General features: G+C 43.7%; 1 protein-coding gene across 1 annotated transcript in view; it reads right to left on the bottom strand.

Annotated features, from left to right (window-relative positions):
* Positions 1-1,649: 1,649 nt before the first annotated feature.
* Positions 1,650-16,331, bottom strand: part of LOC309601490 (nuclear cap-binding protein subunit 1-like) — a gene marked incomplete at both ends in the record, with an annotated part of 56,230 nt that continues 41,548 nt past the window's right edge. The window contains 5 exons of the mRNA XM_082334516.1: positions 1,650-1,763; positions 2,695-2,808; positions 3,194-3,340; positions 15,062-15,176; positions 15,925-16,028. Of these exons, the coding sequence (XP_082190642.1) occupies positions 1,650-1,763; positions 2,695-2,808; positions 3,194-3,340; positions 15,062-15,176; positions 15,925-16,028 (594 nt within the window). The remainder of the gene's footprint in view (positions 1,764-2,694; positions 2,809-3,193; positions 3,341-15,061; positions 15,177-15,924; positions 16,029-16,331) is intronic.

The following is a 16,331-nucleotide window of genomic DNA, read 5'->3' as shown; positions in this document are numbered from 1 at the left end:
ATAAAACAAATTTACAAACACATTAAGGTTGACTATAGAAGAGTGGAGGAATTAGTCAAATCACACAGAACAAGTAAAGAAAAAAGTAGCAGATTCAAGATTCTGAAGATGTGCCCAATTGCTGCAGACCACACAAAAGCTTTACATCTATGCTCAAACAATTAATTTTTGCCTTCTGCACTTGAGTATCAGGCCAATTGATTAATGTAGGAATGAAAGTGATGATTATGCGTTACTTGGTACTTATTGGGGGGGGGGGGGGAACCACTATAGAACAAAATCCTTCAAAGCTCACCATTTTCTAGTTCAAGTATTGAATAGCACTGAGTATGAACACTTATCTGACAGACTGTAAACAGCTTGTAAATACACCAGAATTACTGCAGAGAACTGAGCACCTAAGATAATGCCTCCACTCTGCCTTTCTCATTGCTTGCCCTGATACCAACCACCTTAGTGCTTATGTAAGTAATGTTATTTGCATAACTCAAACTTATCAAACAAAAGATAAGGCTACTACATTTCCAGGTTGTACATGTCCCCAATTTAACTTTCTTGCAAAGTCCCACCTAATTCAGCTCCGAAATGCTATTTGAAAGTGTGGGAGCAAGACACTGCCTTCACATTTTAGAGGTTAAAAAGCAAGCAGATTCAATTGACATGGAGCAGTTGTTACTGAATCACAGGAGATGGGCACTTGGTTTATCCACAATCAACATCAAAAAAGGTGTTAGTATCCTTGCTCACCCATAGGTCCAATCCAGTGCAAGCTCAGCTGCCCAAGGAGTTACAAGCTAAAACAAAAAAACAGGATAAACACCCTCTGTAATGTGTGTGCATGGTGTCCAAAGTTTATGTACTTTGCAATACTGAAGTGGAAACTCTGTCCCATTCAGTACAGATTGTCTCTGATTGGTCTCAATTATTTACCAGCTGGGACCAGTGTTGGGGCTGTTCATGTTTTTTCAGACACACTAGGAAAAGAATCAGGGTTTTCAAAAATTGTTCATGAAATTTCTCTACTGGCTGTTTGCAGCTACTGTAATAACACACCAGACAATACATTTAAAAAACATATTTCAATTGTTTGTCAATCATGTTCTTTCAAACTGTGATAATCTAGTCAGTTTGATAGACAAACCCACATGCTCTAGACTATTTTGAAATCTCAGTGTTTCACATGCCCAGAGTTAAGTCATTTTTCTTGTGCCATACTACCAAGATCTTATCAAACTGCTCACTGAAGAGGTGCATTTCTGCAACATCCACAAATCCTGTTTCACATTTCTGCAATTTATTTACTTTAACAGTCAGAGGTAACCAATTCTGCAATTTTTTGACCTATTTGTTATTGTCATATAAATAACAGAGGGAAGAAGCAAAAATACTATCATGAAATAAAGATTCAAACTAAATTAAAGGACAAATTAAAAGAGTACATACATTATTCCACACCAATCCTCTCTCAGTCATAGATAATAAGACTTATGATGCTAAACCAGTTACTATTAGTTAGAGTACTGTATTGCTTTATATAGGAACACATGAAAGCTGTTCTGAATTAAAGAGTTTCCTCTTTCCCCATGGTGAGCTTCTCTCATTAAAGAAAAATGGTTTTGTCTTGCAGATAAAACAACACATGAAAATCCTCAGGCCTGCAGAGCACAAAATTGCTGAAATACAGCCAGTATGTGATGGTCCAGTTCAGCTGTAAACAGGAGGTTCTCCAGGGTCACCATGTACTGCTGAATTATCTGGTGATGCTGCAGATAAAAAGATAAACCTTTGTTGTTTTCATTCATCTTCATATACAAGAACAGGCAGAAGAGTCAAGACATATTTTGTCACAGATCAAATGTTTTCACCAGAAGTAACAAGCACATCTAATTTACACAACACATTAATCACTGTCGACTGCAAGAATGGAGCATACATTGAAATCCTGTTTTGAGAAGTACTGGGTTCCCTGTAGCTACTCAGTTCTAATCCTGATTCTGAATAGTGTGTAGAGGCAACTGCACAGATATGCCAGGACTCAGGACGTTTGCTTTAGCATTAAGTTATTTTTATGATCAGGGTAGAGACTAACCCATAGAGGGAATTATGCCATTAATCCCATGCAGTTTCCCATCCTCTAACACAATTTATGTTCATGTAAACACAAATAATTTTCTATTACTCTGTCTGTTGCTTTCAGGCAGTTACTTAACTGGCTTTTTACATCTGTTGCCAGATTTAATATAGAGCCAAGAGTTCCAAACTATATTTTTAAATAGCTATTCATTATAATCAGATACATAAATTTAAAACATTTTCATCCACTTGTTAGGCACTTATTTTGGTATAATTGTTCTCTCAAGACTCTACCCTTACTATAACATGTGGTAAGAAAAACTCAGCTACATTTACAACCACATCTCAATATTGTTTTGCACTATACTCACAGTGCAAGAAACAAATTAAGGAGTTCACCCTCCAGTCATTTAGCAAGTCTGTAGCAAAGATGGGGTCAAAACCAGAGACAGACACAGCCAAAACTCACACTAGTCCCTGAAAAAGACTGGTGATGTCAGCTATGTCTGTTCTACTGGAGTTGGTAAAAATAAGTGACCGAGCTCAGCTCTCAAATCATGTAAGCTTTTCTTTCCAGAAGCTGCCCAAAGCCTTCCAAACCAAGAAGTGAAACTTACTTACCTGTAGAAAGATTTGCTGCAACCTCTCTATACAGCTTTTGTACCAAGGTGTAAATACATCAATCCCACCAGTTTCACAGCGCACTAAGTGTTCAGTTAACAACATAATGAAACGCTGTAGAAGAAAACAAATAGAATGTTGGTTCAGCAAATCTTTTTAGATGAAAATAGGTTATTAGCTTCAGATGAGATAATCCATAGGACATTTGACAGATAGAAGCTTTGAACAGCAATGTCAGAATGAATATTTCACTTAGGAGACACTAAGTAGAGTAACTACTTATATTCAAAATACCTTTTGTTTGTTTAGGAAATTGCATGCTATCAAAAGAACTTGTTTTCTCAGGCTCTTGATGCTGAAACAATTTTTGTTTAGGGGAGTTAGGCAGTTCTTTGATTCTTATCCAGAATAAGCCCATCTACCCCTTCCCATGTACTCACCCCAAGAAAATGATTAAGATAGATACAAATGATGCTGCAAAGACATCACGCATCATTACCTGGAATATTACAAGGAAGAGATTCTTCTGTTCACTCTGGGCTGATTCTACTCTCTCCTGCAAGCGTTCTATTTGCTCTTCTAGAGGTCCATCTTCCCTATCACTACTTCGGTCATCGTCGTCGTCATCATCTTCATCACTTTCTCGCTGTAAGTAAAAACGAAACAACTAACTGGAGATGTGACTACCTGTGGATTCTGCTAGTATCCATTGCAATGATAAACAGGCCTCTTGATTGGCCAAACACAAAGTCTGCAGCACAACTGAAGCTGCTCTGTAGCCTTTCAAGTGCTATATGTTGAGGGCTGCTTACTTTATAAATATGAATCAAGAAGGAAATTTGGAAGGAAGGAGAATGAGAAGCTTAAGCTGAATCAACTTGAGACAATGCCAGGATGGAAAAGGCCTGGAAACAAACAAACAAGCAAACAAAAACCTAAACAGAAGAACCATGGCAGGTTATACTTGGTCTGGCTCGGGCGGAGTTAATTTTCTTCATAGCAGCCCATATGGTGCTATGTTTTGGATTTGTGACTAAAACAGCATTGAAAACTGTATTGGGTTTATGTGGCAAGGTTTTGGCAGTGGGGGGGGCTGCAGGGGTGGTCTCTGCGAGAAGAGACCAGAGCTGCCCTGTGCTGGACACAGCTGGTGCCAGCCAGCTCCAAAACAGACCCCCCATTGGACAACATTGAGCCCATCAGAGAAGCTGGTGGCACCTCTGTGAAACATTTAAGAAAGGGCAAAACGCTACACAGCAGAGAGAACCGAGGGAAAAAATGTATGAGAAACAATCCTGCAGACACCAAGGTCAGAGAAGAAGGAGGGGGAGGAGGTGCTCCAGGCACCAGAGCAAAGATTCCCCTGCAGCCTGTGGAGAGATCACAGTGAAGCAGGTAGATATTCCCTGAAGGACTGCAGCCTATGGAGAGGACCCATGCTGGAGTAGAGGAAAAGTGTGAGGAGGAAGGAGCAGCAGAGAGGAACTGTTATGAACTGACTGCAACCCCCCATTCCCCATCCCTCCTGCAATGCTGAGGGGGAGGAGGTAGAGGAGTGGGGAATGAAGGGGTGAAGTTGAGCCTTGGATAAATGTTGGGGAGAATGTGTTGTTTTATTTTTGTCTTTGTTTCTCACTACCCAAATCTATTTTAATTGGCAATAAATTTAATTTTCCCCAAGTCGAGTCTGTTTTGCCCATAATGGTAATTGGTAAGTGTTCTCCCTGTCTTTATCTTGACCCATGAGATTTTCCATCTCTTTTATCCTCCTGTCCTGTTGAGGAGGGGGAGTGAGAGAGTGGCTGGGTGGGCATCTGGCTGCCAGCCAAGGTCAACCCACTACAACAACACACTAATGTTTCAGCTATTGCTGAACAGTGCTTGCACAGCATCAAGGCCTTTTCTTTTTCCCACTTTGCCCCTCCGGTGAATAGGCTGGGGTGGGCAAGAGGCTGGGAGGGGACACAGCCAGGACAGCTGACCCAAACTGACCAAAGGGATATTCCATGCCATATGACGTCATGCTCAGCAATAAAAAAAAAAATGGAGGTTTGGTCTTCCAAGGTAGCCATTGCTCGGAGAGTGCCTGGGCATTGGTCTGTTGGTGGGAGGTGGTGGGTGACTGCCTTTGTATCACTTTTTTTCCTCTTTCCTTCACTTATTAAACTGTCTTTATCTTGATCCAGTTTTTCTTGCTTTTGCTCTTCCTGTTCTCTTCCCCATCTCACTGCAGGGGAAAGTGAGCGAGCGGCTGTGTGGTGCTTGGCTGCTAGCTGGGGTCAACCCACCACACAGGTTTAAAGACTTGCAAGATCATTTTCTAGTGGAGCCACAAAAAGACAGTAGGCTGACTATCATCAACAGACAAATAGCAGCTCATTAACATATCTATGGCAAACCTTTTAAAAAACTTGTCTAAACACTGTTCCAGGACTCAGATTTCATTCAAGAACCTCACTGATGTCACAGGACTGCCAAAAACAAATATCTTGTGCCAGAACTCAGATGGATCTGGTGGGTTAGCACAGCTAGAAGAAAGGGACTGGAGCCCAGAGTGTTCAAGTGGGAAGACTACATATGAAACCTAGTGGATGCTCTCCAATTAAAAAGGGCCAGAAAGGCAGTTAACCTCATAACAATAAAAATACCATGCTAGTTCCCCTTTAAAAAAAGGAGTACATTGTATCAGATCTGCTATCTAGTAATTGGATAACGAAAAGTCCTACACAAGGAAAGTCCTATACAAGGCTCCAAGGTACATGGAGCCTTTGTTGCCGCTGTCTCCTGATTAGGGAGGGTCAAGCACCCTTTTAGCCTGTGCTCGGGAAAGGCCAATATAAGAGCCAGGCCTAGAAGGCAGCCAACAGGTGCAGCAGTTTGTGCAGAAAGGTGCCTCAGCTGAATTTGTAACAGTCTTGGATATGCTGGTAACATGCCACAGGGCAGATTCTCCAGCAGTTGTTGGAACAGCTGCCCCTGCTAGGGCAGAGGCTTTGACACAGACAGAGCTTCGGATGATAAAAGCACCTAAGTCCCAAGCTGCAGGGAGTGCCTGGGGCCTCTTTCTGATACCAGGAGAGAAGGCCCTCTGTTCTGCAGGAGGTGTGCTGTCTTGGAGGAGCTGTACTGCCCACTGGAAGAGTTATGGTAAGAAGTGAGCAGGCTGCGCAGCCTGTGTTCCTCAAACATTATTCCTTGAACCAATTAATCTCAGACTGGCTGATGATTTGTGGCTTGTGCCAATCCTTTGTATCCATTGTGTTAACAAGGGCCACATTACCCATCTCCCAATATGTTGTCTGGATTTGTAAAAGCCTTACTGAAATGAATTAAAATAGACCTTCAAAATTATCTTCTTCCAAGCAATGATTTAGATCAGAAGGAGGGAAGCTCAGGGCAGGTGAGAAAATTTTGTGTCAGTGCTGGTAAACATTTGTGGTGCACATCTCAAATCAAGATAAAAAAAATACTTCCTCTGCCATGCTCCTAAGCATGGTGCCAAACCTAACTGTAACTAGTGTCTGATGTGACTCTGGATTTCCTATTTGTTTGCAGTCAGAATCATACCAGGGAGACATCTACTCCCTGGCTACTGGAGTCCAGCCAGCACCGACAGCGCAGGAGTAGCTGAATGAAATTAACAAAGTCTGGCATGTGGAGAGCAGCCCGAACCCTTTTTCATTTGTCCAGTGTTTGTGTAAGGTGCTGTTAGTTCTCGGGCCCATTAACTTCTAGAGAAACAAGCAAGGAGGAAAATGAGATGCATAAAAATTATAGATACAAACCAAAATGATTTAATGGCTAAAATATTCCCCACAGTGAATAAACTCCAGAAATCTTTCCAGTCAAGTGCTTTAATATTTTCCCCTCCAGATTTTTTAATGCATTGTTTAATGCTGGTTTTTGAATGTCCTCTGTGAGTGCTAAACAGCTGCCTACTTCCCTTTGTAGGGCCTGTCCTGCTATGCTTGAGACCAGGCTCTGGAACTATGAATTCCTTGCCACAATTTCTTGGGGAAGAGACATTCCAGAAAACCAGACACAAGCCAGTACCATGACTGGAGAGGAAGGATAGGATACCACTGAAGGAAATCCAGAAGCGAAGTAAGATCCAAGACAACAGAAAACATATGAAAGTGGAGGAGGAAGTGCTGAAAGACAGGCAAACAAGCCTGTCAAATGGCTTTGACATATTTGAGTACTCACCACCAAAAAATTAAAATGAGGTGTGAAAGCATGTGGGGTCAAGGGTTGGGGCTGTGGGGAGAAAATCAGAGGCAGTTGGCAAAAAAAAATACAATCTGTGAAGTGTCAGGAATGAAGAAGTTCCAACTGAGGGTTTGTTTTGCAGAGACTGGGCAATTGCAAAGTTCAGAGCCCCCACAGCTATGAGGCCTGCACTTCCAGTACACGTGTTCAGGTTCCTGTCATGACCAAGTCCTGTCCTGCAAGGGCAGAGCAGTGTTATTACTTTTGTGATCAGTGGAAGATTAAGGAGTGAAATGACTTGTATGACATTACACAGGGAAACCATGACAGAATCAATTTTAATGGGGGCTCAGCTTTCTTGCACATCCCCTATGACCAGATGTCAGAGTCCAATATTCTCTGACCAGGTTCTTTTAGATATTCTACGTGTGGAGGGTGTAATGTTTGATATCAAGTTTACTTATTTGAAGATAGTTGATGTTACACATGATTTCTAATTTAGCAGTGTGATACAAAATATACTGAAATCACAATACAAATGTGAGCTACACTTAGCAAAATATAGCAATTGCAATATACGGTTCAATCACAATACCAATCTGATCTCCATTACCGGACATAATTGCTAATTTGCCCAATACAACCCGACAGTACCATTCCACATGCTTCACCTAAGGGCAACAGAAGACTTCTTGTATCACCAAGGTTGGCTCCAGCAAGGCCTACTGATGGGCAAGGAACCCTTTGATGGGCTTAGATAATGGAAAACGCCCACTAGGTGTTGCAAGCCTCTGCAACCACATGAAAATGTAACCACAAGCTGGTGGCCCTCCTCAAAAACTCTAGGGACAGCCAGTCCCAGAAAGACCAATAAGATTCATGCAAGTGAGAAGGGCTGCTCAAGCTAATGCTGTGAAATAGCAGAGGGCACCAGCCCTCTAATCACAGAGTGGAAGGCTTAGACTCTAGTGGCCCAACAAGGAGGTGTGCATGCCAGGGACAGAAAGGGTTTTGCTGCAGCCTTATCCCAACAGAGAGTCTGACGAGGAATACGGAGAGCCCTGAGGTCCCATTTCCTAGTGCCAAGGTGATGGTGCCAGGAAAGTCAGGTACTAAAAAGGAGTGTAACACCTCGGGCAGCAATGCATTTTACAGTGGCTCTTACTGATGAGACTGCTCAGTGTCTCTATCCTTGAAGCTGGAGAATAACACAGTGACAACAGTTTCAAGATGGTGATGGACAAAGATGGTGCTGAAACCTCTGGCCAGCAGAGAGGCATGATCATACAGTGCTTTGTCTTTGTCAGGTGCAAAGCATCAGAAAATACTTTCTCAGTCCACCTGAACAACCAGGTGAGATTCTGCAGCAGCTGTTTGTGCCTGAGAGATCTCTGTTCTGTCAGCACAGCCTGGAGCAATTGAGGATTAAGACAGATGACTCACAGAGAACCCTTTAGTCGATCTTCTTAAGAACAAAACAGCACTGGGGGGAGGTCATTCAAGGAGTCATGGGCGGAGCTGAATGATCATAGAATAATGTAGGTTGGAAGGGATGTCTAGAGGTCTCTGGTCCAATATGCTGCTCAGAATCACACAGTATCACAGAATCATTGAGGTTGGAAGGAATCTCTTGAGATCATCTAGTCCACCACCACCACCCCTGCTCAAGCAGGGTCAACCAGAGCAGGTTGCTCAGGACATTGTCCAATTGGGTTTTGAATATCTCCACTGATGGAGACTCTTGCTCAAAGCAGGTCCAATCAGATCACGTTGTTCAGGGCCTCGTCCAGTGAAATTTTCAGTATCTCCAAGGATAACTGTCCCTTACCCTCGTGAACAGCTTCTTCCACTTGCTAATAATTGGAGTGTGTCTACACTGAAGTAAACTATGTGACTGCATCTCATGTATATGTACCCTAGCTAAACTGCTTACTGCCTAAAGCATAAACCCTGATCCACAGTATTTGCCATGTTTTTATACGATGGTGTTAGCATTAACTTTTGTAACACTAGAGCCTTGATACATTTTTAGTAGAAATATACTCATTTCACTGATGGTCTGCACAGAATAAAGTTTGACCCAGGTTCCTTGACCACTTCATTTTAAGGGTATGTAGAAGGAGAGTGTCTGCTCCTTTAAGGGTATCTGGTCAAAGGAGCCATACGCAAGAATGTGCAGAGACATTTGAAAGTCCATGCAGTAATACTTTCAGTAAGATTGTGGCTGGGTACTCTCTGTGAGGGGGAGCTGCTCTTTATGTGAGAGAACAGCTGGAATGCACGGAGCCCTGCCTGGGGATAGCTGATGAGCTGACTGAGTGCTTATGGGTAAGGATTAAAGAGAAGACAGGTAAGGGTGGCATTGTAGTGGGTGTCTGCTATAGGCCGTCCGACCAGGAAGAACAAGCAGATGAGGCCCTCTACAGACAGACAGGAGCAGCCTCGCGTTCGCAGGACCTGGTCCTCACGGGGGACTTCAACCACCCCGATATCTGCTGGCGGGGCAACACAGCAGGGCATAAGCAATCTAGGAGGTTCCTGGAGAGCATCGACAACTACTTCCTCACCCAAGTGATAGAGGAGCCAACGAGGAGAGGTGCTCTGCTGGACCTCCTACTAACCAACAAGGAGGGGCTTGTTAGGGATGCGAAGGTCAAAGGCAGCCTTGGCTGCAGTGACCATGAGATGGTGGAGTTCAGGATCCCAAGAGGAGGGAGAAGGGTAAAAAGCAAGTTCACAACCCTGGACTTGAGAGCAGACTTTGGCCTCTTCAGGGATAAGGCCCTGGAGGGAAGAGGGGCCCAAGAAAGCTGGTTGATATTCAAGGATCACCTCCTCCAAGCTCAAGAGTGGTCCATCCCAACAAGCAGGAAGTTGGGCAAAAATGCCAGGAGGCCTGCATGGATGAACAATGAACTCCTGGCCAAACTCAAACACAAAAAGGAAGGTAGAAGCAGAGACAGGTAACCTGGGATGAATACAGAGACATTGTCTGAGAATACAGGGATGATGTCAGAACAGCCAAAGCCCACCTGGAATTGAATCTGAGACGGGATGTCAAGGACAACAAAAAGGGCTTCTGTAAGTACATAAATGGCAAAAGGGACTAGGGAAAATGTGGACCCATTGCTGAATGAGACAGGGGACCTGGTGACACAGGACATGGAAAAGGCTAAGGTACTGAATGCTGCCTTTGCCTCGGTCTTTACTAGCAAGACCAGCCTTCAGGAATCCCAGGCCCCAGAGACCAGGGGGAAAGTCTGGAGCAAGGAAGATGTACCCTTGGTGGAAGACAATCAGGTCAGGGAATACTTAAGCAAAAAGGATGTACATAAGCGCATGGGCCCTGATGGGATGCACCCATGAGCACTGAGGGAGCAGGCAGATGTCATTGCAAGGCCACTCTCAATAACCTTTGATGGTGATTGGGAGAAGTGCCTGAAGACTGGAGGAAAGCAAATATCACCCCTCTCTTCAAGAAGGGCAAGAAGGAGGACCTAGGGAACTACAGGCCATCAGCCTCACCCTGCGAAGATGATTGAGCAGCTAATCCTGGGAACAACTTCCAGGCGCATGAAGGACAAGACAGTCATCAAGAGTAGTCACCATGGATTCACCAAGGAGGAGTCATGCTTGACCGACCTGATAACCTTCTATGATGAAACGACTGGCTTGGTAGACAAGGTGATAGCAGCACATATTGTCTACCTAGCCTTCAGGAAGGCCTTTGACACTGTCTCCCATAAGATCCTCATAGAGAAGCTGTTGAAGTATGGGCTGGATAAGCAGACAGTGAGGTAGATGATTGAAAACTGGCTGAACAGCCGGGCCCAGAGGGCACGAAGTCTAGTTGGAGGCCAGTAACTAGCGGTGTACCTTGGGGGTCAATGCTGGGTCCGATCCTGTTCAACATCTTCATTAATGACCTGGATGATAGGGCAGAGTGTACTGTACCTTCAGCAAGTTTGCTGATGATACTAAACTGGGAGGAATGGCTGATACACCAGAGGGTTGTGCTGCCATCCAGAGGGACCTTGACAGGCTGCAGAAATGGGCCGACAGGAACCTCATGCATTTCAACAAGGGGAAATGCAAAGTCCTGCCCCTGGGGAGGAACAACCCCGTGCATCAGTACATGCTAGGAGCTGACCAGTTGGAAAGCAGCTTTGCAGAAAAGAACTTGGGGGTCCTGGTGGACACCAAGTTGAACATGAGCCAGCAATGTGCCCTTGCCACAAAGAAGGCTAATGGTACCCTGGGCTACATTAGGCAAAGTATTGCCAGCAGGCTGAGGGAAGTGATCCTTCCCCTCTATTCAGCACTGGTGAGGTCACACCTGGAGTGCTGTATCCAGTTCTGGGCTCCTCAGTACAAGAGAGACATGGACATAGTAGAGAGAGTCCAGCAAAGGGCCACAAGGATGATTAAGAGACTGGAGCATCTCTCCTGAGGAAAGGCTGAGACAGCTGGGACTGTTTAGCCTAGAGAAGAGAAGGCTCAGGGGGGATCTTGCCATCTCGTCGACGGCAAGTTGAACATGAGCCAACAGTGTGCCCTGGCAGCCAGGAGGGCCAACCGTGTCCTGGGGTGCATCAAGCACTGTATGGCCAGCCGGTCGAGGGAGGGGATTGTCCCGCTCTACTCTGCACTGGTGCGGCCTCACCTTGAGCTCTGTGTGCAGTTTTGGGCCCCACAGTACAAAAAGGGTACAAAGCTACTAGAGAGTGTCCAGAGGAGAGCCACGAAGATGGTGAAGGGTTTAGAGGGGAAGCCGGATGAGGAGCAGCTGAAGTCACTTGGTCTGTTCAGCCTGGAGAAGAGGGGACTGAGGGGAGACCTCGTTGCGGTCTACAGCTTCCTCACAAGGGAAGGAGGAGGGGCAGGCGCTGATCTCTTCTCCCTGACGACCAACGATAGGACCCAAGGGAACGGCAGGAAGATCTGCCGGGGGAGGTTTAGGCTGGACATTAGGAAAAGGTTCTTCACCCAGAGGGTGGTGGAGCACTGGAACAGGCTCCCCCGGGAGGCAGTCATGGTGCCAAGCCTGACAACATTCAAGAAGCATTTGGACAATGCCCTCAGACATATGGTGTGAATTTTGGGGTTGTCCTATGCGGGGACAGGAGTTGGACTCGATGATCCTTGTGGGTCCCTTCCAACTCAGGACATTCTATGATTCTATGATCTTATCAATATATATAAATACCTGAAGGGAGGGTGCAAAGAAGACAGAGCCAGGCTCTTTCCATTGGTGTCTAGTGACAGGACAAGAGGCAATGGGCACAAACTGAAACACAGAAGGTGTTGTCTGAACATAAGGAAACACTTTTTTTACTGTGAGGGTGACTGAGCACTTGAATAGGTTGCCCAGAGAGGTTGTGGAGTCTGCCTCCTTGGATATATTCAAACACCATCTGGACATGTTCCTGGGCAACCGGCTCTAGGTGGCCCTACTTGAGCAGGGGGATTGGACAAGATGACCTCCAGAGATCCCTTCCAATCTCAGTCATTCTGTGATTAAATGATGTATAGCAAGAAAGGGGGAATCTGGTAGAGTAAGGCACATTCAATACATTCAGTTACAGATATCACTTCAGTCTCACTATGTTGTTTCTATGCAATAATATCCATAAATTAACAGCTATAAACATCATTTTTTTGTAAAAAGAGTATGTGCAACTTAAGACAAAAATAGGGCCATGTGCCAACTCACCTACTGTATGCAAATCACACTTGCAATTTATATTTTTGAATGCAAACTAGTAACTTGAAAGATACTCTGACAACTCTGAATTACTGCAATATTTAAAGCAGAAGGACTTGAGAATTTGTAGTAATTGAGAATTTTGACATTTTCTTCACCACAGGATCATACCCCCCCCCCCCCCCCGACTAACTGCTCAAGGACCAGTGGACACTGTGTTAACTCCCCTAGGAGCAGGCAGGTAAGCCTTGGCCTCATCCCATAACATGCCAGTCCACTTAGCACTGGGGCCATCAAAATTTGACATTTTACATCCTCAATGAGGATCTGCAGTCTGGTAAAGCATCTGCTTCCAGAACTACTCATATTTTGTCTATTTTACTGTGGTGGGTTAACCTTGGCTGGCTGCCAGGTGCCCACCAAGCCACTCTATCACTCCCCTTCCACAGTGGGGCAGGGGGAGAAAATAAGATTAAAAACTTGTGGGTCGAGATAAAGGCAGTTTAACAAATAAAAGCAAAGGCCATGGGAGGAATCAAAGGAAATAAACAAAAAAATCTGTTCTCTACTCCCCATCAGCAGGCGATATCCAGCCACTTCCTGGGAAGTAGAGCCTCAGTGCGCATAGCAGTTGCTTCGGAAAATGAACGCCTTAATAACGAATGCCCCCCTTCCTCCTCCTTTCTCTTAGCTTTTATTGCTGAGCACAACGTCATATGGTATGGAATATCTCTTTGGTCACTTTGGGTCAGCTGTCCTGGCTATGTCCCCTCCCAACTTCTTGCCCACCCCCAGCCTACTGGACTTTGGGGGTGGCGGAGTTAGAGAGACAGCCTCCATGCTGTGGGAGCACTGCTCAGCAGTAGCCAAAACATTGGTGTGTTATCAGCACTGTTCTAGCTACAAATACAAAGCACAGTACTATGAGGGCTGCTGTGGGGAAAGTTAACTCCATCCCAGCCAGACCTAATACATTTACTTACAAAAGTTATCTAATGGCATAACACTGCCCTTTGAAGCACTCTGTACTCAAGAGCTGCAGCTAGGAGACAGTACAGAAACAAAAGCATAGGCATATCCATTGAATGATAATAGACAATCTCTTTGCCTCACAGTGAAATCAACGAATAGCTCTTCAATACTCACAAACATTTGTTAATTGCTGATGGACATAGATTGAGGAGGTAAGCAACTACCATGGCTGTTGCTGGGAATGAGCAAGGAAAAGAGCTGCAAGAGTTGGGATGAACTGACATCAACAAACCATGAGGTCCTAGTGATCTCTCAGCTGATGCTCATAGGAAATGACTTGTGCTGGTGACATTTTTTGCATGATCCTACCTGCATTCCATGTTGTGCCAAATTCTGATGTTAACCTAGGCCAAAGATTTAGAAGTAGCCTAGTGTTTTGTGCAGGTACTGGAAGACCATAGATCAACAAGGAAATACTCTCATTTCTATGAAACTAAAATAATTTCTAGAAATTGGCTTCATTCGATATCAGGATTAAATATTGTAGTCAGCCAAAATGTCTTGGGTCCTGCCCTCTGGGGCTGCTACAGGAGATACCATTCTCACCGTATTTTACAGCATCATTATTTAGACCCAAAGCACCAAAATAGCCAAAAGAGAATTAAAAAAAGGAGTAATTAGACTGGAGTGGCTGGCTAGGGACATTGAAAGTATTTGGTGCCATAAAACACTCGGATGGGGAAGGCACAGAAAGCACCTTCTCTTCCCAAGTGCAGTACAAAATCCCAGTAACCCAGCTGCTTGTCCAGGAATAACAAGCTTCTACTATCACTTAGGACTTAAGAGTCCACACAATGATGTGTCTAAAAATATTTGATAGTCATCTCACTGTAAATAGTAGTCTAGGTCATACAAGGACATTAAAAAATAAAATCCAAGAGAAGCAAAAGACAGATGCAACTGTCTGAATCCAGCAGCATTTGTTAAAAGAACAGCGACAACTACCTCTGCTTCTCAATGACAGCTAGCTGTTTCCATGCTCTTCTCCACACAAGATACGAGGTCCTAAATGACTACTTATTAGTAAAATCTGAAAGTAACTAACAGAACCTACAGTAAACTTGAGTATGAATTTGAGTGTTCCTATTGCTACCCAATAATGTAACAGGAACCAAGATTCAAAACATAGAGTGAAAGCTCATGTTGGAACAAAAGCTTACAAGAAAAACCTTGAATGGTGCAAATGCACGTGAACTTTAAAGACTTCACTGAATTCTCAGGCTCTAACAGCCTTTAGAAAAACATACGAAAAATGTGTCAGCTTTAGTGTCCTAGTACTAGAGATGGCAACATGTGTAAATATGCCTCCTGACAGTATTTTTATTCAGTCCCTCCAAGAACCAATTGCGTGTCAGTCTGAAACATGACAGCCTGCAGGTTACTTAGTGTCAAATATATGTATAAAAAAAATAAACAAATTACTCTTTTGCGTTGTCTTGCCAATCTTGCCTTAGTATCCTCCAGTTCTTTGTGAATCTTCAGTACATGCTTGTTCATTTTACGAATTGTGGAATGTAATATTTCCCAGACATAGAACCTAGGAAAGATGCAGAACCCAAAACAATAAAATGCACACTGTTCCAGGACAGAAAATGCACAGGTCTGCTATAACTCTCAACTCTTCTTATTCAAACCATCAGAAACAGGGCAACTTTCTATTGCTACAGAGCAAGTTAAATTAATAGAGAAGCGCACAACACTGATCTGGGGGAAATTTACATTTCATCCTTATTACCTAGGACATCTACTGGAGTGAGCAAACATTCAATATTAAGAAAGCATATCACTCACTTCTTACCTGTACTTTGCACTGAATTACCAAACCAGCGCTTTATTTCAGAATCATTCTGCAACACTACTAACATCACACTGCCAGGTCTAAGCATTTTTACCACTCTCGGTAAACAATATATCTGAGGGTGATGCAGGATACATGCCCTAGGTGCAAGCCAAAACTCCACCAGGCTAGCAGCTATACAACAGGGTTAATGGTTCTTGTCCAGAAATGGTCCTAGAGCTTCTCCTTCCACTTTGGCAAACTTACAGGCTACTTGCATGAATCTTGCTAGCATAGCTTTTTGCAGGACATAGAAATGCACACTGCAGCTCAGAGGAAAATACTAAAGCTTGAGTTTTAGAGAAGCAACACAATTTTATGTAGAGTTGAAAGTAAAATAATGAAAGTAAAAACTACAATTATTTTAAGTTAAAAAAATGGATTTTAACCATTTAAAACAAAAAATCAGATAAAAAGCAACTGAAAACAGAAATTCCACACTTGTTACCTAGTAAAATCATGTGCAAGTTCTGAAGAGAAGATCCAGTTTGCTACTGCAGCGCAATCAACAATCTGTGTTCGAATCATCTTATCAACAAGAACAGCAATCATCTACATTTTGGGAAAGACAAGATGGTCATTCCTACCACAAGAAACGGTCAAGTTTACCTGCTGCAACATGGAGTCTGTGAAATTACTGTGGGCTAAGTTACAACCAGTGCTGGGTTGTATGAAAAGTTATTAGAGTCAAGTTTGGTTTTATGCGACTTTGCAAATACGTTAGTCAAACTAATGGGTGATTTCAAACACTTTAGGAAGCTAGTACTGCTTAAAGCAGACATCTCATTTGTTGAACCTAAAAATGCTCAAACTAGGGGAGCTGTATCAATCATGCCAAGTATGCATTCACATTTT

This window comes from Platalea leucorodia (genome assembly GCF_965183815.1).
Source record: "Platalea leucorodia genome assembly, chromosome: W".
NCBI lineage: Eukaryota > Metazoa > Chordata > Aves > Pelecaniformes > Threskiornithidae > Platalea > Platalea leucorodia.
This window is presented reverse-complemented; position numbering and strand designations above follow the sequence as displayed.